The 25,661-nt window shown below is 40.8% G+C and overlaps 1 protein-coding gene across 12 annotated transcripts in view; it reads right to left on the bottom strand.

The window, feature by feature from the left end:
• Nucleotides 1-25,661, bottom strand: part of TPK1 (thiamin pyrophosphokinase 1) — a 359,845-nt gene that overhangs the window by 37,335 nt on the left and 296,849 nt on the right. The window contains exon 8 of one of the 12 annotated variants that reach the window (XM_045496021.1): nt 3,137-3,198. The exons of the other annotated variants lie outside the window; for them this stretch is intronic. Within the exon in view, the coding sequence (XP_045351977.1) occupies nt 3,182-3,198 (17 nt within the window). The 3' untranslated portion in view covers nt 3,137-3,181. The remainder of the gene's footprint in view (nt 1-3,136; nt 3,199-25,661) is intronic. 12 annotated transcript variants of the gene reach the window in all.

Raw genomic sequence — 25,661 nt, forward strand, 5'->3', positions numbered from 1 at the left:
CATAGCACGGTGAATATACTAAAAACACGGAGTTTTACATTTTAGAGTGGCATGCTCTGTCTCTGTCTCTCAAAAATGAATAAACGTTAAATAAATACCTAGATAGTAACCATTACCTTGTCACCTTGAGTTAAACAGACACTGTTAGTGGAGTAAATCTGTGTTTTCCATGCACTTAAAACCCCCAAACGCTGTCCTTGATCTTATTATGAACCCAATTTGGATTGGAATAAGAACATTACCTCGGCGTTTTTAATTCCTTCAGTTGATCTGACTTTCTGAAGTGCTTTCTCCGTTTTAGTTTCAAGTCCTAACTCTTGCCGTTTTTGTATCTTCTTACGTCTGTTGTCTTATGTCTGCTGTCTCATCCCCAAGAGGCTCTCCTGCAGCAGCCCCCTTCCTACAGCACCCCTTCCTCTCTGGCAGAGACCAACTAATTAGGTATCTACCTGGGTATCTGTCTACTAGACTGGAAGTTAGACACCGTTTCTAGTCTTTTAGTGATTATGCTAGGAATTTCAACATGCTTATGCTGATGATGTCTTCTAGTCTTCAGTAACTTTACCCTCATCATGGGGAATGTAAGAATCTCCGGACACTTGGAACTCCATTTAACCATCTCAACTTAAATGCCTGTATGGTATGGCTGTTGCCTATTTTAATTCTGTGTACTTCCCCTCACTTTAAAGAAAAACTTTTATTTTTAAATAACTAGAGATTTAAAGAGTGTTGTAAAGAAACACACAGGCAATTTCCATGCATAGATAACTCTGCTGACGTCTGTATCCCCGATCTATAATGATAAAAATTATTATAATAACTTAATTTTGTCTGCAGTGAAAAGTAAATGTAGAGTTTAAGGCCCTCTGCTTCTCTGTCAAAAAATGAAAAAGATCAAACAATACAGGTTGTGATAAGCGTGTAATATTTTATTACACTGTGCTGGTAGGTTCAAGGATCCATGTTGGAAAACCTGATTAATAGATTTATCATCTTTTTATGTTCCTTTTAATCTAAGAAGATTTAGGTTTCTATTTCACAAAGACACATTTAACTTCCTCATCAGGTCATTCTCAAGTTATCTTTAAAACATAAGAGCTACTTTCTGCCTCTTAAGCAAAGAAAAGCCAAATACGTGCAGAATACAGAGGGATACAGAATCAGCGGAGTACAAAGCCACATGCCTTCTTTCCTTTCCCACAGAAGTGCAAAGATCAAAACGCAAGCTAGGACGCGTGTTCAGATTTTTTAAGGGATGCAACAAATGTGCGCATAATGAACAAGACCTTACTTTCTTTACTATGTATCAGCAGAGTTGTGTGTGTATAAAAATGTCAGATATCTAAACAGTTTTTTAACTGAAACTATAATAATAACCCTTGATGGTTCTGACTTATTTTCTGTTTATATTTTCTCAGTTACTTAAGTTTTTTATTTTAATTTGTCAATGCATTTATTCACACGAACTAAATGACACCGTTTTTTCCTGTCTAATGAGCGATCTCCTTATCACTCAGGCTATGCGGCAGCCTTAAAGTCTGAGAGATGCTAATTGCACTTATTGGAAAGTATCTTGCTATTTATTTAGCACTTATTTGTGTTCTTTGCACTTTTATAGAGAGGGACCCAAACAATCATGACTAGTTTCGTATGTGTTGACGCGGTCTCCCAGCTAGGTCCTGAGTGCCTAGAACACAGCATCACTTGGGTTCTCATTAGAAAAGCAGAATCCCCCGCCTCCCCTCAGACCGAAGAATGAAAGTCTGCATTTTAACAAGACACAGTAAAGAGTAAGAAGTGCTGAGGTAGGCCACTCTTTTAAAAATTAGCCCCTCCTTTTCACATGCCATTATTCTCTCTTCTCCCCCCATTTCCTTTCCTTCCTTCCTTCTTGAAATCCAGGGCTCATTATTAAAAATAAAATAGGGGCGCCTGGGTGGCTCAGTCGGTTGAGCGTCTGACTCTTGGTTTCAGCTTGGGTCTCGATCTTACAGTCTGTGAGTCTGAGCTCCACCTCGGGCTCTGTGCTAACAGTGCAGAGCCTGCTTGCGATTTTTTCTGTCCCTCTCTCTCTGCCCCTCCCCTGCTCACTGTGCGTCTCTCTCAAAAATAAACAGACAAACCTAAAAAGAAAATAAAAATTAAAAAAAACCCTTCTGGTCACCAATTCGGTCATTGATATCTTTTTTGGCGATCAAACTATCTCATTTTGCTTTCTCTGGTTACCCCATTCCTGGAATGGATTCTATACCCTTGCTCCCTTTAATTCACTTATTTCCTTCTTAACATTCTGAAACTTGACTTTCACTCCAGTGTGAAACACACACTGTACACACACACACACACAGACACAGATGTAGATGATTAATTTGGGTAAGTTTACATCAACCTTATAGAATCTAGAGTCCCTGTATTGCCTGCAAAGTGAATTATCTTAGCATTTGTGCCTGATGATTTTTGAGTGCCCCTCCTATCATGCATCCGTTCAAGATCGTCTACATATCTGTGCTCCTGCTCCGCTGGCTAGATTGGCCTACACGAGCCAGTGTACTGACTGTCTCCTACAGTCCTGTCCCAACCTGGAAAAACAGAAATTTTCTATCTCTGCAGAGCTACCCCACAAGTATACACAAAGAATTCACGGCAATGAAACAAATGGGGCCTAGTACTTGAAGCTTATCTATTTTAGACGTTCTTCCTGAAGATGTCAGCCTCCTAAATTCTAGAATGCAAAGGCCCATCTATAGTCTAGTGTTAGAAACAGAGACAAGAAAAGAGCCACGGGATTCCTCCCCATCAAGTGTTACAGAAGAAGCTCACACTGTGGAGGAATCAAACCAGAACAAAACCGAACCAAATTCTCCTCTTAATCTCAATGGCTTTCTTTTCTTCCTTCCTTTTTATTGTGCCAAGAACACTTAACATGAGACCTGTCCTCTTAACAAAATTTTAAATGCACAATGCAGTACTGTTAATTTTAAATGCACAGCGCATAACCCTAAGCACGATGTACAGCAGATCTCTAGAACTTCCTCATCTTGCGTAACTGAAACTTTATACCCATCGAATGGCATTTTATGCAAAGGTTTGAAGGTTGAGATGCTTTGAAATTTACTGGGTACCACGGCCCACTCACCTTCCAGATTTCGGGCAATCTGCTCCCTAGTGATTGGATGTTGTGTTATTCATCAGGTCCGCCTTTTATGAAGAAAAATGAAGAGCATAAAAGAAAAGAACCACAGTGAAAATGGGGGTGTACCGAAAGGTTAATGTGCTCTTCAGCCCACTCCAGATAGATCACTGAGCAGCCACACAATCTGTTTATCGGATGCATGCAGAAAGAAATGTTACGCTTCACCTTTGGAAATGGGCCATTACTCCTGTTGACAGATTATGAATTGTGGAATATGGCCGGCACCTGGCCAGACAAGGAAGAGTTCATAAATCAGACTCAAAACAGAAATACCTGACTAAAATTCTTGAGTTCTTTGAGGGCTTGGAAAAGGAAATGTAAGGAGAGAAGCAGTTAAACCCACATATGTGTATGTGTGTGTGTGATGGTTTTCTTAAGACCGTTGTGAAGGTTCTACAAACAAGTGTTTTTCGCTGTTCTGTTTTGGTTGGCCACAACATTCTGGGTTCACCATAGAATTGGGTAGGAGTAGGGTTTGGCATGCAGTCAGGATAAAGACTTTGGTCTTCAACAGGAAATTAGCTTGGGTCTTCCATTAGAAGAGAGAAGGGATCAGTTCTCCCAGCAAAAGGTATGAATGGTTGATTTTCAGGATGTTTGTTTACTTCACAAATAATCTGGAAAACAGGCCCATAAGTTTACGGACGTGGACAACAGCTACAACTTGGTAGAGAATATGAGGCAAATGGCTAAAGGGATGAGAATAAGCTAAGAGTATGTAAAGTCAGTAAAAACAGGCAGAAAAATGTCAACTAAAATAAAAGGATGCCATAAATGCCCTTGAAGAAAAATAATCTAAGCTACTTGCAAGAAGACTGGTTCAGAGTATTTATTTTGTGATGTAGGAGTGAAACTCAAAAGTGACTTTTAAAACTATTACCTAAAAAGATGTTTCACTGAGCCCCAAAGCTCCGCAAATATCGATCATCCTCTAGAACAGTGCTAGTAAGACACAAAGGTTGTGTTCCACTCTTGTGTGATCCATTCACAATTCATCCTCTGCTGATGAAGTGCTTATTACCAAGGACTTGGGATGGGCTGTTGAGTTTTCCACATGCCCTGCCTTTACTTCAGACAGCAGCCGTGAGGCTGGTACCAACCAATTCTTCATCAGCGTAGCACTGTAAGAGTTTGTACTTTTTGATGAAGAGGGGGAGAAAAAAAGTCTAACCTATAAAACATTACTATGTCACCAGCATAATTTCTAAATGAGCTTATTTTAAAAATCATTATTTAAGGCCTGCTTTAGAATATAATATATAACATCATAAGAAGTGGAGAATAAAAGGCATGTCAAGTCTTTCTGGCTGTGATAAAGCACCATCTCTAATAAGATACTTTGTTTATTGAAAGGCTTTTCAGAGTGCTGATAAATCAATGAATTGTTTTCAGATGTGAAATACCACTACTTTTTCCTGTTCCTTATTAATACCAACAACTTCAGTTTGTCAGGCCAACTGAGTTTCTCCTGCTCTGGGGAGACAAACTTGTAGTCTTTTGGTGCAGTTGTTAGTTTGACCAGCATTTTTACACTAGAAGCCAAAGTCTTCCTCAGGCACTAAGTACCATTTCTTAGGCCACCCGAGGACTCCCTCTCAAGTGCTACCTCTGCCTGCTCCTGGCAAGGGAGTCCAGTCCAACTGGCAGGGAAGGAGCTAGATGGCTTCATCAGCAACTGACAAAAACAAAAACAAAAACAAACAAACAAACAAAACCTGATGCTCTTACGGGCATGGTCCATTATAACTTTCTATTCTTTTGTGTCCCCTACTTAAATTTTGCCCTCAATCTTTGACTGATTTCCCTAGTATAAACTTTGCTAGGATGGGCACATATGTGTACATCCTGTACACCTGCATCTAGGTCCAGACCTACAAATACCTGTATCCCAGTCACCGCTCAGTGTGTGCCCACTGGTGGGTGATGGTGTCCAACAGGAGAAGCCCCCAGTGAGTGCAGGCTTTCCTGGAGGTTGGTCTGGCCAGCTTAACTGTCACGCTCACTTTCTGGCTCTTAATTTAAAATGCTCTATTGTCTGAGTGTTAAAACGAGTATGTACAGGTTTTCTTTGTCAAGATGGTTCCTCTGCGTCTAAGTTTTTTGTTCCTCAGTAGGATTCTAGTGCCTTCCCCCACTAGCAGCAACATTCTTTCTGGTATAAAGCACACCAGAACTTTAATTGCAAGAGTCCATTTTAGGGTAAGTACCATATCTATGTGAAGTGACTGAGATGCACAGCTTTTATGTTTCATCACACCTGGTACGAGTTTAAAGCCGCAGAAAATAAATTCCAGGCACCTTTATATTCAGTCTGTTGAAAAAGAATGTTACCAGTCTTGCCGTGATTTATCATTTTGATGTTATTTCACCATATCCTTCTAATGTTTCTCCAAAGGAAATGACTGTCAGACATGTATTTTAGAGAAACAGTGATTTAATAATTAATTGTCAGTGAATTGTCAGATCGTCAATAAGCTAGCCAAGAACATTATAAGCAATGTTTATCCTAAAATATCCTAAAATATCCTATAAGCAATGTTTATCCTAAAATATCCTACCTCAGTGAAATAATTCTGTTTTAAGGTTTCTTACGGAAAGCGGTCTTTCGGCACTCAAGCGTCAGTGACCGAGTTCCATGCCCTATGCATGAGGTGTGTAAGGCATCGTGCCATGTGCTATCAAGAGAAGCCTCAAGATGCATGAAATGTAGAAGGTAAAATAAGGTCAATTTCATAAGAGATTTAATTAAATTCGGTAATAGCCCAATATAAATAAATAAAGACGAGTGGAAGTTAGTGTTTATCAAATTAACTGAAGAGAGAATAATTGCTCTAACATTTACTATATTGGCATTTTGTAGGAAAACTGCATCTAGAGACATGGAGAAGAGCCACAACTTGAAGGGAATCAGAACATGTCACCCAAAACAGGCCACTCTGACACACGGATTATTTTGAGCTGAAGGTACTTAAGAAATAGCAGGTGCAGGAAGGGCTCTCTGACCTCCGGCTTTGTACCTGAAAGCAGGGCGTACATTTCCCATGAGTCAGGTGCTCTCCCTGCACCGTGAAGAGAACATTCCTACTACTGGAGCCAAGGAGTTGATGCCAAGACAAATCTGTATAAACAGACCTAATAAAATACCCTTTTCTTCCACTAGTTTCCCTCCATATATTTCCTAGTCACTCTCCCACAATTTACTGCCCTTAGCCCAAACGCCTTTTCCCTTTGTCTTGACAAGCCTCCACAATTTATTGTTCTTTGTTAAAATAGTATATAGACTCTCAGGCCTACGTATTTCTTTGGGTCTTCATTTTTTTTTTATAGGAAAGTTTCCATGTGCACATAAAAAACTGACATCACCTAAAATCTGTATGCCTTTTTCTTGTTCATCTGTCTTCTGTCATTTTAATTCTCAGGCTCCTGCCACAGAACCTAGGAGGGTGGAGGAAAGGTCCTTCCCCTGTAGAATCTCAAATGGATGCGTAGCATTTGACTAAGAGTTAAGGAGGAAAGCATTTTATGCACAACATCTCCATTTGTTACTCTAAATCTTAAAAAAAAGAGAAAAGACAGGAAAAAAATCCTTTTTTTGATGTAAGCTAATATAGTACTAATATTAAAACTTCAAAACATGTTATTATTTAATATAAGTTGAAGAAAAATAGTGATAAATCTGATAAAAGATTACAGGAGATGTCAACAAAAATTATACAACATTGCTGAGAGAAATTAGGTCCTAAACAAATGGAGAATTATTCAGTGTTCTTGGGCCAGAAGATTCAATACTGTTAAAAAGATCAAAGTTAGAGTATTTACACAACCTGATTCTAAGACTAATTATAAAGCTAGAATAACCGAGACACTATAGTAACAGGAGACGGTTACTCATAGAGATCAGCGGAACAGAATGGGGAGTCCAGAAACAACCCCACACATATATGAACAATTGATTTTGACAAAGATTTCAAGGCAATCCACTTGGTGGGGGGGGTGGATTTCAATACATGACGTTAGAAACATAGGACAACCATTTGCAAAAATATGAACCCCAAGCCTTAACTCATCATTTACAAAAATTAACTCAAGATGAATCATGGATCTAAATATAAGAGCAAAATCTATGAAACTTAGACAATAATACAAGAAAACATTTTACTGACCTTGGGTTAGACAAAGATTTCTTGAATAAGATACAAAAAGCATGAATTATAAAATAAAAATCAATGTATATGATTTCTTTTTAAAAATGTTTATTTATTTTTGAGAGACAGAGCAAAAGCAGGAGAGGGGCAGAGAGAGAGGGAGACACAGAATCTGAAGCAGGCTCCAGGCTCTGAGCTGTCAGCACAGAGCCTGACACGGAGCTCGAACCCATGAACTGTGAGATCATGACCTGAGCTGAAGTTGGACACTTAACTGACTGAGCCACCCAGGTGCCCCTAAATTTGATTTCACTAAAATGTGAAACTTTTTACCTTCATCAGAGACTGCTAAGGAAATGAAAAGGTAGACACAGACAGGATGGTATTTGCAAAACAGATATCCAAAAAGGGGACGCATATCTAGAATATACATATGAAGCTCCCATAGCTCACTAATATCAAGACCCAAAATCCAATAAAAAATAGGCCAAAGATTTGAACCATGGTTTTTTCTGGTTTGGTATTTACAGACAGTTTGGGTTGGATACTGATCACACACTGAAGGCTGAGTTGTACGTGCAGAGTGTTTAGCAGCCTCTCTAGTCTTGCCCAGTAGAGGTCAACACCCTAGCAGTGACAACCTAAAAGGTCTCAAGATGCTGCCACTGGTCCCATGGGAAGCAAAACTGCCCCAGATGCGAACCACTGATTTGAAATAACGCTATTTACCAAAGAAGATATATGGATGGCAAACCCATACAACCTATGATAATCAACTAAAAACTACCGGAAACAACTGGAGTGTTTGATAAAGTTAAATAATATACAAATATTACCAAGACAGAAAATATGAAAATACAATGAAAGGTAAGATTTTACACTCAACTGCAACCAAAAATTTTTATACATGAGCTTGGGAAGAAATTTACTGAACTTATATGAAGGAAGCTATAAAATTTTACCAAAGGGGCATGAAAGAACATGCAAATAAATGAATATGTGCATGGAGAACAAATTAAAAGTATGAAAAATTCCCTTAATCATAGTTATAAATTCAGTGAAATTGTAATAAAAATAAGATTTTCTTTTAGGAACGCGATAAAACAATTCTAAAGCTCATTTAAAGCATAACTAGCACAGCAAGGGAAGTATGTGGAAGAATGAGCTATACTTACCAAAAACAGTATAGGGACAGGAAAAACCGCATAGAAAAATCTCAGAGACTGATCATATGTACTTGGATACTGTGTACTTGACAGAGGCAATGTTTTCAATTGGTAAGCACATGATGAACTCTGAATGAGCTGGAGGCAAGCCAGCCAGCACTTTGGAGGAGAAAATGACATCAGTTCCCTACCTACATTACTGCTAGCCCTCAAATGAATTTCAAATGATTCACATCAAAATTTTAAATGAGAACAAAAAATAGGGAAAAAAAGAAGAAACTCGGATAATTTTATACTTTGACAGGAAGAAAGTCTATTACAGATAAGACATTCCAGACTACTAAATTTGGGTGCTTAAAAATTAAACATCTTTAGCTAAATTTATATATATCTAAAAGAATCAATCTCAAAAACAAGCTGTTCAGTAATAAAAGTCTGAATATTATATAACACTTGCCCTCATTTACAAGAGACACTTTATGCATAAAACCACATGTAAGCATTCAAAAGTACGTAACAAGTTTTAGAGGCTTATGGAGCGCATTTTACCATTCAAGAAGACAGATAAGCGAGGTCTGGGGTGGTGGTCAGGAGGACTAGCTTTTCTTGGCAATGTATGAAATGTTTTATTTCTTTAAGTTAAAACAAATGAAACTAAAACTTCAAGAACTGTGAATTCTGAATGGTAGAAATGTGAGAATTATTTTTCTACATTTGTGCATTTCAAAAAATTTCTTTAAACGATTCAAAATTTTCTGGGGTAAAATACATGAGCACATAAGGGCACCATGTCAGAACACAAACTACAAATAAATTTACACTACATGGCAGTTCAATATCCCTAAGAGAAGTCTGTTCACACAACTGAGATGAACAATCCAACAAAAAAAGGGGCAAAGACAATGAGCAGGCAATGAAAAAATTTTTTACGCCTTATAAGAAAAGATGCCCTATTTCCCTGATAATTAAGTAATAATTTCCCAAATAATTAAAATGACAATTTCCTCCACTAGAATGACAAAGAAAATTCATTTTGGCAAGTGTGTATCAATATCTATATGAATATAAATGTAGATATATCCCATGATCCAACCATCTCACTTCTGGACATGGCGTCCTCTTGACTGTTCACACAAATACATGTACAAAGGTTGTGACTACAACACTGTAATAATAATAAAAAAAACCTAAACATAATCCACGTATATTTCAAACTGGAATTAGTTTAATATATCATGGTAGCTCTAAACAACATCATACTATGTGTGCACTAAACCAATTTGTTGGCTCTCTTTTTGTAACATAGGGCAGTATATTTAAGAATACATCACATGTTTTCAGTCAAAAAAGCATGTATAAAAGAGTATATGTATTATGAACATTTTTTTAGTTAAAAATATACATATAGACATCCAAGAAGCTCAGGGGATTCTAAGTAGGATGAAATCAAAGAGACTCACACAGACACTTCATGATCAAAATGAAGAAAGACAATGCCCAAAGGAAAATCTTAAAAGCTGCAAGAGAAATGACCTTTCACAATGTATCATACACACACACACACACACACACACACACACACACACACACACAGTAACAATAATAAAGGCATACAATTCCAGGACGAGAAATACCAAATTTTCAGAAGCAATAACCTATGGCAGTTAGATCATGATGGGACTTCATTTTCTATGTTTCATTACTTTGACCAAATAGTGGTTGCAAAGATAGCTTTTAATGATGATTTAAAATTTTATATTTATTTTGTAGGAGTTCATAATCAATGACGAGGATGGTAAGTGGCATGGAAACCAGAATAGAAGATTTCTGAAGATTTTATTTGTGAGGTGGAAGAAAGTGATAGAGTAGGAAGTTTTTCTTTAAGTGATGCAATGTAATATTTTATCCTGGATGAAGAGATTTTGTGGTAATTACTAATGGTATAAATTAAAGCAGTGCTGCCTTAAGTTCTTGACTGTCCTTCTAAGTACAAGTAACTGTAAAGAAACAGGAAAAATAATGCTATACTTTTCTCCCTGAATACAGTATTTGAAATATTTATATATATGCAAAGTAGGTCATATTTTATCCAAGTTGTCATCAATTCATCCAATTCCTGACATGATATATAATTTTTAATGATGTGCAAAAATATTCTGAAAGTACTCTATCCAAAATCATCTAAGTATTAATAAGACCAAAAGTTATAATGACACACTAAATATAACCAAAACTTAGGGCAATATTTCCTCCTTTCTATCACAAAATAGATAACTCTCGCTCACAAAAACACAGGATTGGCAGCAAATGAGAATTTTCCGTGGCATCTTCAGATAAGTAGTACGGCTGCCAACCTCAACAAATTCCCAAGACATTTTAAAATGAGCAATTTAGTTGCCAGCTGCAAAATGAATCATTTTATTTATGAAAAGGCTAAGACAGTCTTGGATATATGATAGAATGTTTGCTTCCCTGCATGCTGTGCCAGAGACTGAAGCATCCAACAGTCATCCCAACTAATACCCCTGAAAGTCCAAGATCAGATTCATTCCCAGTATCTATCACCTCTAGTGGAGTGCCCAAAGTGGTCGTCCGGTCCATTCTACTTCAAGGGAATTCAAGAAAGAATGCTGGAATTACTCCACTAGTTAGAGTCTTTCAGTTTACTAGGAAATGCGCTCTGTTTCCCACAAAATATATGAATGGAGTTTAAACTGCTGATTTCTTACCTGAACTGCCCTCCTGTGAGGCTGAGGACTGCCCTAGCAGTCGGTAAAGAATAACAACCCAAGAGTATGCATTCAACTAAGGAAATGGCTGACTTGGGGTGGCTTATGAAGGAGTCACTTGACACCAGCTACAATTTGCTAATGCTGAGGAGAATGCACTTTGTCACTTTACTAGGACAAAGCGGAGAAGTGTTCAAAATTTGGGCTCCTATACAGGAGACACCTTATTGTGTCCTGCGTTTCTGTTACACAAACAGTATTTTGGAAAGGCTGAAAATAAGAAAAATCACTCATAATCTTAGATATTTTCCCACTTTCAATCTTTATGCACGGATGTGATTTTTTGTTTTGCACAGTCCAGTCATAGCATGTGCAGTTTTATATCCGGCTTTAAAATTTACCTTCCAAATGAAAAATGGTTTCTCAATGAGCAGCTTTCTGCCTCATGAGAGAGCAGCCATTTCAAGAGAGATGGGAAGGGAAATTATTCTAAGATCTAATCAGACGCTTATAAACCTAGTGTCCTATTCTTTTTGGGATGTTTCACAATCTCAGCAGGTGTAAATCTGCATTTCCTTCTCAATTCTGCTCTCAATAAAGGACTCTGGGCCTACCCCACAGGGCCATATTCTTGCTGCAATAAATACAGCTTTCAGTGTACCTGGTAGATGCTTGCACATTACTTTTTCATTTCATCTCTACTGTAACTGTGGTTGTCCTTTTACATTTCTATTACTTTTTGTGCTTTCTCCTTTTGTTTTCTGATGGTCCTCGGGCTCGGGGTTTCTTGTTCTCTATTTGTAAGAACCAGCTTTTTGACTACCTGAACAATTCTGTCATTTTTAATCTCTCCTTTGATAGTTTTTATTTCCTTCATTTGACTTCCTTAGGTACACTGTATTATTCTATTTGTAGCTTCTTGAGTTAGAAACAAATTCATTTTTTTAAATTTTTTAAAATTAATATTTATTCATTCTTGAGAGAGAGACACAGCATGAGCAGGGGAGGGGCAGAGAGAGAGGGAGACACAGAATCTGAAGCAGGCTCCAGGCTCCGAGCTGTCAGCACAGAGCCCAATGCGAGGCTCAAACTCGTGAACCAACCACAAGATCGTGACCTGAGCCAAAGTCAGATGCTCAACTGACTGAGCCACCCAGACACCACGAAAACAAATTCATTTTTAGAATGCAAGTGTTAAAAGCTATATATTTTCCTAAGCAAACTTTACTGTAGCCTGTGATATGCAGGGGATTTTTTTCAATTCTTACAACGTATAAATATTCTTCTTGACTCAAGAGTTGTTAAAGAGTACATTTTTGGGGCGCCTGGGTGGCGCAGTCGGTTAAGCATCCGACTTCAGCCAGGTCACGATCTCACTGTCTGTGAGTTCGAGCCCCGCATCAGGCTCTGGGCTGATGGCTCAGAGCCTGGAGCCTGTTTCCGATTCTGTGTCTCTCTCTCTCTCTGCCCCTCCCCCGTTCATGCTCTGTCTCTCTCTGTCCCAAAAATAAATAAACGTTGAAAAAAAAAAATTAAAAAAAAAAAAAAAGAGTACATTTTTACTTTCCATAATGTGTTGTTATGAATTAATGAATTCTTATAAATTGTAGTTTTATTGTATTGTTGCTGAATGTAGAATGTATAATTTTGTTTCCGGGACAAAAATGGAAATTTTTTCGCATTTAATTTTGTGAACTTCCAAAGTGGTTTAAAAAGTAGTTATCATTATTTTAGTCATACGCTTATAAGCTGTGTTTGTATTTCATATACATACAAATAAACATATATCAATCTGTTATGTAAATCTTACTAATTATAATTCATATCTTTTACACCTCTTTTTGCTTGTTTTCTTGATCTGTCACAAGCTGACAGAGGTTACTTAAAGCCTCTAATCACCACTGTGTTTCTGTCAGTTTCTTTCACTTTCATATAATATATGCGTATGGATTTTGGTGCAGTGGTATTTGTGTATATACTTATACCCTAATTATGCCCTTAAATATTATAAATTCCTCATCCATCTCTCTCGACATAGTTTATCTTGAATCCAACTATACCTAATAGGAATTTCAACAACAGCTTTATTCTTGTTAGTGCTTTTAACCTGGTTTACATTTAACCTTTCTATGTCACTTCACCTTAAATGGATCTCTTGTAGTCAGTATATATATTTTTTACCCAATTTCTTTAAGTTTGCAATTAATTTTGTTTACTTCTATGTTTGGTTTTAGTTCTTATTTTTGGTTTGAAGTTAGAAATCATGCAACATACGTTCTTACAAAATATGTGTGCCCATCCCCTAGACTGGAAATTCCTGGATAGGACCACCTTTATTAATTTCTGAATCCTTTACAATTCTCAGGGCTGTACGTAAGGGTCGGATTCAAAATACATTTGTTCACTGACTCGAACTGAAACGTCAGAATGAGTGGATCTCCAGAGGCAGAGTTGGGAGAATAACTGACAATCCCGTGGTGCTAAACGGGGCAGGAGGGAATGTTCCTGGCCTTCCTAGAAGCACAAAACTCCGGTCACGACATCCCTCAACCGTGTGCACCTGCTATTTCTGTACTTGGCACAGACTAATTGGACAGACACACCTGTGGTCAGGAAGAAACAAAGCACTCAGTTCCTTCTCTTCAGCCACCTTGCCATTGTTGCCAATCTAGAGGCAGTTCCGGTCTGGAATGAGACTCTAAGTGCCCCATTTGCTTCTCCTAGATCAACTTGATAGCTGAAAACAGCAACAGAATTCAGACAAGTTTAAAATTCAAAGGAACAAGGGCCTGAAAAAGAAGTGCATTCCTTCCCTTCCGTGTTTCCCTTAGGCCACTGGGATTTCTGCATCCTTTCCCAAAGCCCTTCTTCATTTACTTTAAATTGGAAGTTAATCTTCCTAAACATCCTTTGATAGATACATTTTTAAATTCTTTAAAACAGCCTTTGAAATAATCAGACTGTAATCACTGGATGGTTATTCCAGAGCTGGGCTCACATAGAAACTTTAATGACAAATTATAAAAGTGACTCTGAGGGTCTGTTGGCTCACCTGTCCCACCCACAGTAAAAAGAGTGTCACCTTCAGAATCCTGAAGGGGCGGGGATGTGGTGGAAATGTGGGTACGGTGGTTTTGTAGGAGAAATGATTATATTCTTTTAATCAAGGCCTTTATGCTTAGAAGCTACTTTGTTAAGTAATATATTATGCTCCTAGATACAAGCAGAAAAAAACCATCACAGCTACATACAGATCCAGGCTAGACCAGCGGAAGCGCATGCTGAATGCAGCTGAGCAGGGACAAGAATGCAAAAGGCACGGTTCTAGTTTTCAAGATTCTTTTCGGGTAATTTCTTCACAATAGGCTGACACTGTTTTCTGAATTAGTTATCAGATCAGACAAGCTCCACATACTCTTTTATGAGTTACGATAATAAACTGAAACAAAAAGAGATAAAAAAAGGTGGTAGCAAGGTTAAAAAAAGAGAAAAATGTAGCAGGTGGCTGGAAGAATGTAAATATATTCTTCACATTTTAAGTGGTTTTACTCGCAACAAGTAGAGAAGATAGAAAACGTCCCTCACTTCTTGAACCTATTAGGCTGTGAATTTTGCTCTAGTGGCCGCGGAACAAAGACTGGAAAGAACCGGAGCCGTCTGGAGCTCCATCCAGCATAATACACACACGCACGTGATGGAGACGGCCCAAATTCAAACCCAGGTAGGTGAGCATTTTTTCCTACTAAGTGTCGAAACGAAATAGCATTTGGTTTCCAGTTCATTTACATATTTTGCGTTTATTCTTCTTCCCAAGTTGAGTTTGCAGGTTCTGCAGAGTAGCTGTCAGGTCATCCGCCACAGATGACAGAGGGTTGTGGGGCTCTGGGCCGTGAACCCCGAACCCGTGCCTGAACTGCCGACCAAGGGTCCGTCTCCCTTACCGGAGTTTTCGCATTCGGACGGGACGGACATCCTGACTCAAGATACAAGAGAAACCTGTCTGCCCCCAGTCTTTTCTTCATATTTAAACTAAGCAGGGAAGAAAAGACCCCAAAGAAGTGGGAAGGGAAAAAAAAAGTGTGAGTAGACATGTGACAGAGCCTGACAGGGGTTTCTGAGTAATGAGCGGGTGACTCACAATATCCAGCCAGATTATTAGGCTCTTATGCAGACGGCTCAATTCCCTCCCACCCATCTTCCCTTTACTTTTGCAAAACATACGGGGAGCTGAGAATCCAATTCATGTCACCAGGGCTTCACCTGGCTCTCAGGGTTTGGAGAATCCTCGCTTTCCTACTTTCATCCTATGTATATATTGACTCTGTAGGAATCCTTTTCTTTCCCTCCTTCTTTCTCTCTCTTTTCGCGTCCCCACTCCTTCCTACACCACCTTCCTCTCATCTACAGTGGTAGGTCTCCTGTGGAACAGAATACAACCCCCGAGACAATGGATCCGGATGGTCCCAAGTCTGGTCGGAAACAGCCGTCTGGGGTTGAGTTATAGAATCTGTGTGAATTCCAGCAGTTTAAATAGAGGATGGATTTAAAAATAAATGCCTCAAGTGGCCCAGGGAAAGTTGCCTATAGGAAAATACGCGGAGCCAAACTGTAAGTTCAATTCAGCAACTACCCAACGGTCTTCCACATTTCTTGTCTTGACCCAGGTTAACAACAAGCAAACATCTATTCCCCGCGTCATTCAGAGGCTGGGTGGAAACCGCTTATTGTCCCCTGATACACATTTTTGTCTTCATCCAGAATAAAAGAACCGCTGATTTTTATCTGGATTCACAGCTCTCGCTAAGAGAGATAACATTTCTCAGACTCCCTTGCAAAAACATCCATGCAGAGGTTTTGTAGCAACTTAAGGGAGATTTCCTTAAAAAGACAGCTGATGCCTTTGCTCCTTTACGTCTACCTTGCTGGCCTGGCACACTAACGGGCACAGTGCCAGCCGCCTGGGGTACCAGCACGTCAAAGCTGCACCCAGGAATGGTAGAGTGGCAGGTGGAAGGAGCCGGAGTCCAGAACGACTGTGTGAATTGAAGTCACAGGGCTCTGTTCTGATTCAGAGTGAGGCACTAATTTTATACCCCAAATCAACCTTAAGATTTCTTTTGATCATCAATGACATTTAAAAATGAATTAAGAGGCTTGCAGGGTGCCTAAGTGGCTCAGCTAAGCATCCAATTCTTGATTTCAGCCCAAATCATGATCTCATGGTTTGTGGTTCAAGTCCTGCACTGGGCTCTGCGCTGAGGGTGTGGAGCCTGTTTGGGATTCTGTCTCTCCCTCTCTCTCTGCCCCTCCCCTGCTAGCTCGCTCTCTCAAAATAAACAAATAAACTTAAAAAAAATTGACTACCTAACTCGGCAACTGCTGAATGATGTTTGTCTTACAAAAAAAAGGTGAGATTTAGAATAAAACCCAGCATTTTTCGGCATCTTATTAATGCTTCCCCAACCCCCATATGTCCATCTAGAGACACCTGTGCTCAGACTTCCCAAGGTTCCCTTGAACTCCATGCAAGGCGTCCTGATGAACCTCATAGCCACGGATGGCCTAGAAACTCCCATTATCCCTCACATCTCAGAACAGTGAGCTGCAGTCTGTACAAATATAATGATGTTTCAATAATTCAACAAGTCTAGACACAGCGGAGGCCTGACACACTGGCCTTTGCTGACTTGTAGTCTTTTCACAATATGGCAGCCCGAGTATTTCTTGTAAAATGTCAGTCAGATAGGTTGTTCCTTTGCTTAAAATCCTCCGATTCAATTCTGTCCCCAAAAGTAGAAAGATGAACTGGAAAAGCAACAACGCTTCTCAGATCCTTAAGGGAAGGGAGGTCAAAGGGTAAACTGCTGCCCCCAAATTGAGACCAATGGGTGAATACAGAGAATCCAATCTCACCAGGGCGGAACCTTCAAGCCCACACCTCCATGGGGGCCAGTGCCGCATAAGAAAACCTGAACTATATCAGACGAACTGCTGGAGCCTCAGTGTGGACAAAGCTGAGGGATGAAAACTCTCCAGGACGACCCAGTCATGGGGAGTCACTGTATTTTCTGTGAGTTTCACTTCCAGGAGCTTGACCAGATTCCCACAGTCAATACCAGAGAAAAGTCCCACTGTGCTTCTGGCAGGGGGAAGGGAAAACGGGCCATTTTGAAATACAGCAGCGCACTGTTTTTTCTCTTCAACAAGGCCTGCCCTCAGGAGGAACTACTTAACCAGAGCTTAGCCTGTGGAGATATCATCAGAGCCCAAGCGACCGGGAGGCAAGGGAAATCCCGAGCTCCAGCCCGCATCAGCCATCCTGTCCCGCCAAAGTGGGGAGGGGGGGGGGGAAACAACTGAGGAGCCTGTGTGTGGAGTGCACAGTCCAGAGGCTCAGGCTCACTGACAGACTAAACTGACAGACCTAGTCACTAGAATGTTCATCTCCTCCCACACCTCCCCACCACCTTACAGGCCTATTTACAGCAGCTCCTTTTACCCAGTATATCAGGTCATCAGGTCCAGCTATCAAGAAAAAATTACAAGGTATGTTAAGAGGCAAAAAAACAAAACCAAAACCAAACAAAAATAGTTTGAAGAGACAGAGCAAGGATCAGAACGAGGCTCAGATATGGCAGGGGTGCAGGAATTTAAAACAACTTTGATTAATATCCTCAGACCTCTAAGGAGAAAGTCAACAGCATGCAGGAACAAACGGGCCATGTGCGGAGAGAGAGAAAAATTCTAAGAACCCAAAGTAAGTAGCAGAAGTCAAAACACTGTGGCAGCGACAACGGAGGCTTCTGACGGCAACACTGCTGGACTGGACATGGCTGAGGAAAAGAGTCTCTGAGCTGGAGGAGATATTACCAGAATCTTCCAATACTGAAAAGCAAAGCAAACAGGGACAGAAAAAAACAAACAAACCCAGAAAGCTGAATACCCAAGCAGGAAAGGTGTAGCAAGCATTATGGGAATCCCAGGAGGAGGAGGAGAGAAAGGACCAGAAGAAGTACTGAAAACAATAACCACTGGGCAGGCCAGACACCGAACACCAGGAAGCTCGGAGAATAACTCAGCAGGATCAAGGCCCAAGAACCACGCACGGGCAGGGCGTGTTCAAAGGATGGAGAATCAGAGATAAAGAGGAAGTCGTGCAGGAAGCCAGAGGGGAAGCCAGGTCTTCCCACCTTACCCACAACAAAAGCCAAAGTCGTCAGCATCCCTGCAAAGGCCATACGGGGACCAGAGGAGACAAGAATCTACCGACTTCTGGTCGGAAACGGAAACCACATGTTTCCTTATGATTCTTGCCAAACTGTGTTTCTACCCACTAAAAAAAGAAATGTCCAGGCTTAAGAAAAATTAAAAAGTGGTTAGCAGACAAGAACGGTTCAGTGCATTCCTTTCTGATGGTTTTATTGCTTTCCTGCTGCCTTTCAGTGACCCTTGGTTTGAGCCCATGGAGTCCACTTCTCTACCTGTCTTTAGTGATGATTTGGATTTTCACTCAAATCAAAGTCCACTTTTAGTAAGGAGGTATTGGTCAATTCTTTAAAAACAATACCACCAACCGAAGACAAAACTTTGTAAACAGTAAGAGTCTATTGGCTCCAAGTTCTTGCCCCTGAATCTGTAACTATCCAAAATACCATGCAGTTAATACCCTTAAAAGTGTAAAGAGATTTCCATATATTATCTTTTTTGAATTTTGCAACATGCCTGCATTGTTAAAATTATGTGCTTTTTGTCCTACATATCTGCGTCTGATTTCTACTGGAGTTTTGACTTCTTCCTCTATTTTGTCATTTTATTTTAGACGACTTATTGTTAAGTTCTGCCAAACTCTTTGTGGAAAAAAGTTGACAGTAGAAAGAAGAAAGAAAAAAAAGAAAAATAATAAGATTCTCACCTTAGAAAAAGCTGGAAATACAGGATTCTTTAAGGTCATATAAACTGCACCAGGAAGGAGATGTGACCGGACACTGGTCCTCGGGCTCCAGGCCCACTTCTGCTCTGGTCCCCCCAACCCCCCACTTCCTTCCTTCTGCCCAGGATGATTGGCTCCCAGATACCGGGAACCAGCAGAGAAAACAGTGCTGAATATGCAGTAGGTCCTCAGTAAGCCTCATTTCATAAATCGGCTTCTTGGCAATCTACATTCTAATTTTTCATCAGTTCATGTTTGTATTCTTGACAACCTCACTTCAGCTGCAATCTCTGGGGTTGGACAAGAGTTCAGATAGATGGGCCAAAGAGACAGGATTCATTCTCTGGATTCAGAGAGGAAAAAGAAAGGAAATCTTGAATATGTTGATGAAACTTCTGATGTACCACTGGAATGTCACAGCAGCCTTACTTAATTCCTGTTCATGCTTCTGTTTTTTTCCACCCTGATGTATATGTTGCTCGTGTTTTTGCTTCAGAAAGTCAAATACACTCAATAAACATGATCAAAATAGGTCTTCCCCCCAACACACACACACACACACACACACACACACACACACACACCCGGTTTGGAGAGATGCCAAGAATCACCATCGTATCTGAACAGCATTAGATGATCTATTTAATGTGTTCTAAAATTTAGGAAATGCTGTACTAAATTAAATATATGTGTATGTGTACATATATTTATTATTATTATTTAATGTAGGCCTGTAATCCTTAAACCAAGAGCTACAGGCTCAGTACCCACCCCAGGCTGCCTAGCCGTCTAGTGCTGGATGTCTTTAATTCAGAAATCAGCAATGTGGTACTGGCTAGATTTTCTAAGTCCCCATGCTGAGACCCAGACCCCATCCCTGGCCCTCTTACTCTAACTTGCAGTGATCTGGCACACTAAGTAGTGAAACTGGGGACAGACAGAGGCCAGAGAAAAACGCCCCAGTTTTCCCAGAACATGCCAGAGCTGCTGTGCTGCACACTCTCGCCTCCCCCCGACCCCAACCCTGCCAAGAAAACCAACTGGAGCCTAAGTTTTAGACTGATCATCATCCTCTGGTTACGGGCTACATTTCTGGGAGGCCAGGGGCTGCTTCCAAGGGTGCAGAATGAGACACACATAAAGGCATCATCAATCATTCATCAGTTACAATTACCATTTGCATCCATTTATCTAATCAGAGCCCGCGGCGGCTACCACCCATGAGCAGTTCAAAGTCAGTTAACACAGAAACATTCGGGGTGATTAACACTATCAAACGCGTATGCCAGCCCCTGCGCGTGTTTCATTTACAGGAACGATATATGCTCTCTCTCCCCCGTATCACGGCTGAAGGAGGGCAGGGGAATGACTGGAGAGCAGTGAGAACACAGGGCTAATCACCTGCCACATTTCCTCAGACCAGCAAAGGAAAACATCCTTTGGGCAGCTAGTAACTGACATTGTGGTTCTGAAGCATATTTTCTGTTTATTTACCGAATCACATAAAGAGGCAAAGCCGCTTTATACACCCATCCAGCTTCCTTCCCGCAACTGCACACACAGTTCCCCGCCACGTCCCTCGACCCTTTTCCCACTCACCTCCCCCACCCCCCCCACACCCTCCAAACCAGGCTTTGTCTGTGGGGTTTCTCCATCAGGCTCTTTTCAGGATTACAATCAGCCTCAAAGTTTCTACATACTCATTTCATCCATGACGTCTTTTTGGGAGCATCACAAACAACTCTAAAAGTACCCAAGATGGTCACTGACAGGACACTGATGACCTTTCTTGTTTCCTGTTCTGGAAAGGTCTCCAAGCCTCTCCTATCACGGCTGTGTGTGTGTGTGTGTGTGTGTGTGTGTGTGTGTGTGTGTGTGTGTGTGTTTTAACTCCAAATCATACCTCATTGGTCAGACACATGCTGAATTGATTTCTGTTCGCTTCTTGCCCCGTTGTTAATTCACTGTTATACTTTCTACGTTATGTAGCTTAATTTAAGGATCTTAAACTCTCAAACTTTTGTTCTATACAATTTCTTTTAGTTTGAAAAGAAATATTTATATAACATAACACCCGGGTGACAGCACAGTGATGTCACTAAAGGGTAAAATCCTAGCTCACCTACTTCTGGACCCGCTACTGGGTTGTGTTCATGTAGCTGTGACAACTTTGTGGGGGAATTTACATTACACTGAGCCTTTGCCATTGTATAATTTTAACTAAACCCACTGGACGGAGGGATGAGGTATGGAGGGGAGGGGGAGAGGAGGCACAAAATGTATTAACTCTCAAGCTATCCCAAATGGATTTAACTGAATTTCTCTTGTTCTTCAGCTAAGATGCTTCAGGGTGCTGTTTGCATCCTGGTTGAAAACATGCTCAAGAAACCTGAAAGCTTGGTCAAGGGTGAAAAGTGCTATTTTCAGGTCAGTACTCTCGCCCCTTCCCTGTCCCACACTCAAGTGTGTTCCTACCTGCGAAGAAGGCTGAAACCTCTGTTCTCCCCAGTTCTTTTCTCTATGCGGCAGCATGAAAGGTGGCTTTGCTGGAGGCTATGCCAGGCCTATCTTTAGCCTGAATAATAGGATAATTAGGTTTCAGGGTATTTTAAGTAGCAGAGGGAGAAGGTGGGTTGTCTGGCTGCCACGATGCTCGTTCCTGCTTCCACATGTGTTTTTATGTTTTTCCTCCCGCCAGGAATGTTCATTTTCTCCTTTCTTACCTCCCTTTCCCCCCCCCCTAGTCCTCTTACCTAACTATAAAGGCCCAGCTCAACTCAAATCTGAATTGTGAGGTCTTGCCAGAGCAAGACAGTGATTTCTTCTAGATGCCCTTTTTTTTTCCTTTTAATTTTTTTAAGGTTTATTTATTTTTGAGAGAGACAGAGTGCGAACAGGGGAGGGGCAGAGAGAGAGGAAGACACAGAATCCGAAGCAGGCTCCAGGCTCTGAGGTGTCAGCACAGAGCCTGACGCGGGACTCGAACTCACCAATTGCAAGATCATGACCTGAGCCGAAGTCGGACGCTTAACCGACTGAGCCACCCAGGGGCCCCATCTTCTAGATGTACTTCTTATTGCATATTTTCTGGAACACATAACAGAATTTTCTACACCCTGTTGTCTTCATATACATACAAGATCATGTCTCTTCTAAGTGACGATAGTGTTTTTGAGATCAGTTGTACATCACCGCTATGCTAGTCAGGCTTATGGAAATGAATGATACTGGGGGCACCTGGGTGGCTTGGTTGGTTGAGCATTCGACTTCGGCTAAGGTCGTGATCTCATGGTCCGGGAGATCAAGCCCCACGTTGGGCTGTGCTGACAGCTAGGAGTCTGGAGCCTGCTTCAGATTCTGTGTCTCCCTCTCTCTCAAAAATAAACAAACATTTTTACAAAATGAGTGATATTTAAATTGCTGTTTCTTAGAGTTTGAATTTTAAAAAATTACTTATTTGGGGGCACCTGGGTGGTTCAGTTGGTTAAACATCCAATTCTTGATTTCGGCTCAGGTCATGACCTCACAGTTCATGAGACCGAGCCCTGTGTTGGGTTCTGCACTCACAGCATGGAGCCTACTTGGGTTTCTCTCTCTCCCTCTCTCTCTCAAAATAAATGTTTTTTAAAAATTACATATTTGGGAGAGAAAGACAATGTCTTATGTCTTAAATGCTTAGACACTGGATATTTTTATATTTCTGAGAAAAAAATAGCAAAACAGATAATTGTAAAACCAATTAGGATAGAGCTCTGGTGTGTGTGTGTGTGTGTGTGTGTGTGTGCATGATCCAATTTGAATGGATTTTACTTTTATATATTTTAAAAATAATTTTCTTATAAATTATGTTTTCAAACTTTGAATGCTTTCATACTAGAATCCATTTAAGCATATTTCCAGTAATAAAAATGGGTTAATACATTCATCAGCAGTTAAGTAAGATTATCTTAAAGAGTAATGGGATTTATGACACATCAAACCATAAGTATATTCAACTATATATACACATTTCTTAGAGGTTGCATACAAAATGAAACATGCAGGAAAACTTCTAAAAATACCCTTTGTTCACATATTTTGAGATGTGACATTACAGTGACTTATTCGTGAGAATTTCCTAATGCATTAGGAAGCATGCTGCAGGATATTCTGGAAAGGTAATGGAGGCTCAGTAATACAAAGTTTTTCTCCAGTCTTCTTTCCCAAGAAATAAATGAGGGGAGACTTTCTTTTCAGTTCAAGGCTAGCTCTTCCTGTCCACAATCTCATTTATCACTTCGTCCTACACATTTAGGCTAGTGGCTTATTCTTTTACAAGCCTGCTCCAGCTCCTCCACTGGAGTCCAAGTCCTCTGGAGACAGATCCAGGATTTTTCCATCTGTTTGCAAGGCCTACCAACAGAGCGCCCGGTGTTAAGTATGTGCACATGATAAGAGGGAGAGACAGCTTGCCAGACAGACAAGGGCAAAAGTGGGAGACAAGAAGGATGGTGAGTGATGACCAGGTTAGTGCCAAGTGTCCATAAAGACTGTGCTCCAACAACCAGCTGGGAACTCGACAAACATGATCTCATTCATCGGCATGGCTATCTTTACCCCAAATCTCTATCCAGCATTTTACTGAAAGTCCTTGGCCACTAGGCACATTTCTCTCAAAATCTTCAGGAAAACTCACAGGCAGGAAAGGCCCTTAAGTAGAAATACGGTATAGTGAGTTCTGGATTATAGTGGTGCAGGGAAAGAGTACAGGAAGATTTATTTATTTTTTTAATGTTTATTTATTTTTGAGAGAGAGAGAGAGAGAGAGAGAATGAACACACTAGTGGGAGAGGGGCAGACAGAGAGGAAGACACAGAATCTGAAACAGGCTCCAGGCTCTGAGCTGTCAGCACAGAGCCCAATGCGGGGCTCGAACTCACGGACCGCGAGATCATGACCTGAGCCGAAGTCGGACGCTCAACCGACTGAGCCACCCAGGTGGGCCCCTCCCCCCTTTTTGTTTTAAAGGGAGGAGTTGGTCTAAGAGAGGGAGGACAGATGGAAGTAGAGGAAGACAGGGGGGTGGGAACAGGATGGGAGGTATAGGGAATGGAAGACAGCCTGCTGTAGTAAAAACAAAAAGTGCCAGGCAGACAGAGAATAGAGAGGAACGGGCATTAAAACAATGGAGGCCATGCCATAAAGAGCTCTGACAAGCTGGTTAGTGAGCCTGGACTTCAGCTCATGTGCAGGTGAAGGGGATCCATCAGACGTTTCGGAAAACTGACAAGAGAGTTTGGACAGTCTGCTCTGGCAGTTTTATGAGGCACATATTTGAAGGGATAGAACCGCAGGCTGGGAGACAATTAGTAGATGAGATACGAGATAAAAAGCTCAAGTGAGGCCAGAGTATTAGAACTGGAGATGAGGGGAAATATTTTGGAGGTAAAATTACACCTCTGTGGGTCATCTCTGCCAAATGTAAATCGTATGTCAGTATCACTCCCTGCTTAAACCCCTTAGATGGCTTCCTATTGCTCTCAGAACCCAACGCACACTTGTCCACGGCCTACAAGGCCTTGTTGGTGTTTCCCTCTTTATCTTATATCCAAGGCCCATTCACCCACCGTCCCCAGCCCCAGGCCGCGCTTCTGGTCTGTAAGCCCACCAAGCCCCCTCCCCTCCCACCGTGCACTTGCTTCGCCTGTCCAGAATTCTCTTCCCCCAGCTCTCTTCATGCCGACTTCCTTCTCATTCTGTTCCTCTCAGCTCTTCAAAAGGACCATCCACGGAAACCCTATGTAATGTGCCCTTCCTCAATTACTCCCTAGAGTTTTAATTTACTCCTTTCCTCCATGCCACTTATCACCGCATCTACTTGTCTTGATTGTTTATCATACTTGTATTTTACCTGTTCGTTATATTATGACCCCTTCCCCAAAGGTGTCACGGGAGCCCGGGAATTCTTGAGCTTGATTTATCCTTGATGGGACCAGCATGGTGGTGCTTGGTATATGGACACTCCCACTCCCAAAAAAAGACTATATAAATGAATATACATGAATAAGTGATAAAATATATGATTGCACATAATACTTAGAAGATGAGTTAAAGGAGTACGTCTAGTAATAGAGCCAGAATTTGCACCTAAGATGACCTGGCTGCCAACTCCACTTTTAGCCACTATCCAAAGCACTCCTCCCCTGTTTTAGAGTAAACATCTGATTTATTCATTGAGACTGTAAGGCAAGTGCTATAGGGTGGATAATGACTCAGCGTACACTGTCCTCAAAACAAATATAAAGTATAAACACTGAGTAAAAACATGTTTAACTTGCCTAAGAGATATTTACATGCTCTAAAAACAAAACAAAACAAAACAACAACGACAACAAAAAACCCCAAACCCCTAAAAACCCTTTTACTTCTTGCATGGTTAATCTGCAAATCTGGTCACTTTAAAGATATGGCCTTGGGGCGCCTGGGTGGCGCAGTCGGTTAAGCGTCCGACTTCAGCCA

This window comes from Leopardus geoffroyi, chromosome A2 (genome assembly GCF_018350155.1).
Source record: "Leopardus geoffroyi isolate Oge1 chromosome A2, O.geoffroyi_Oge1_pat1.0, whole genome shotgun sequence".
Classification (NCBI taxonomy): Eukaryota; Metazoa; Chordata; class Mammalia; order Carnivora; family Felidae; genus Leopardus; species Leopardus geoffroyi.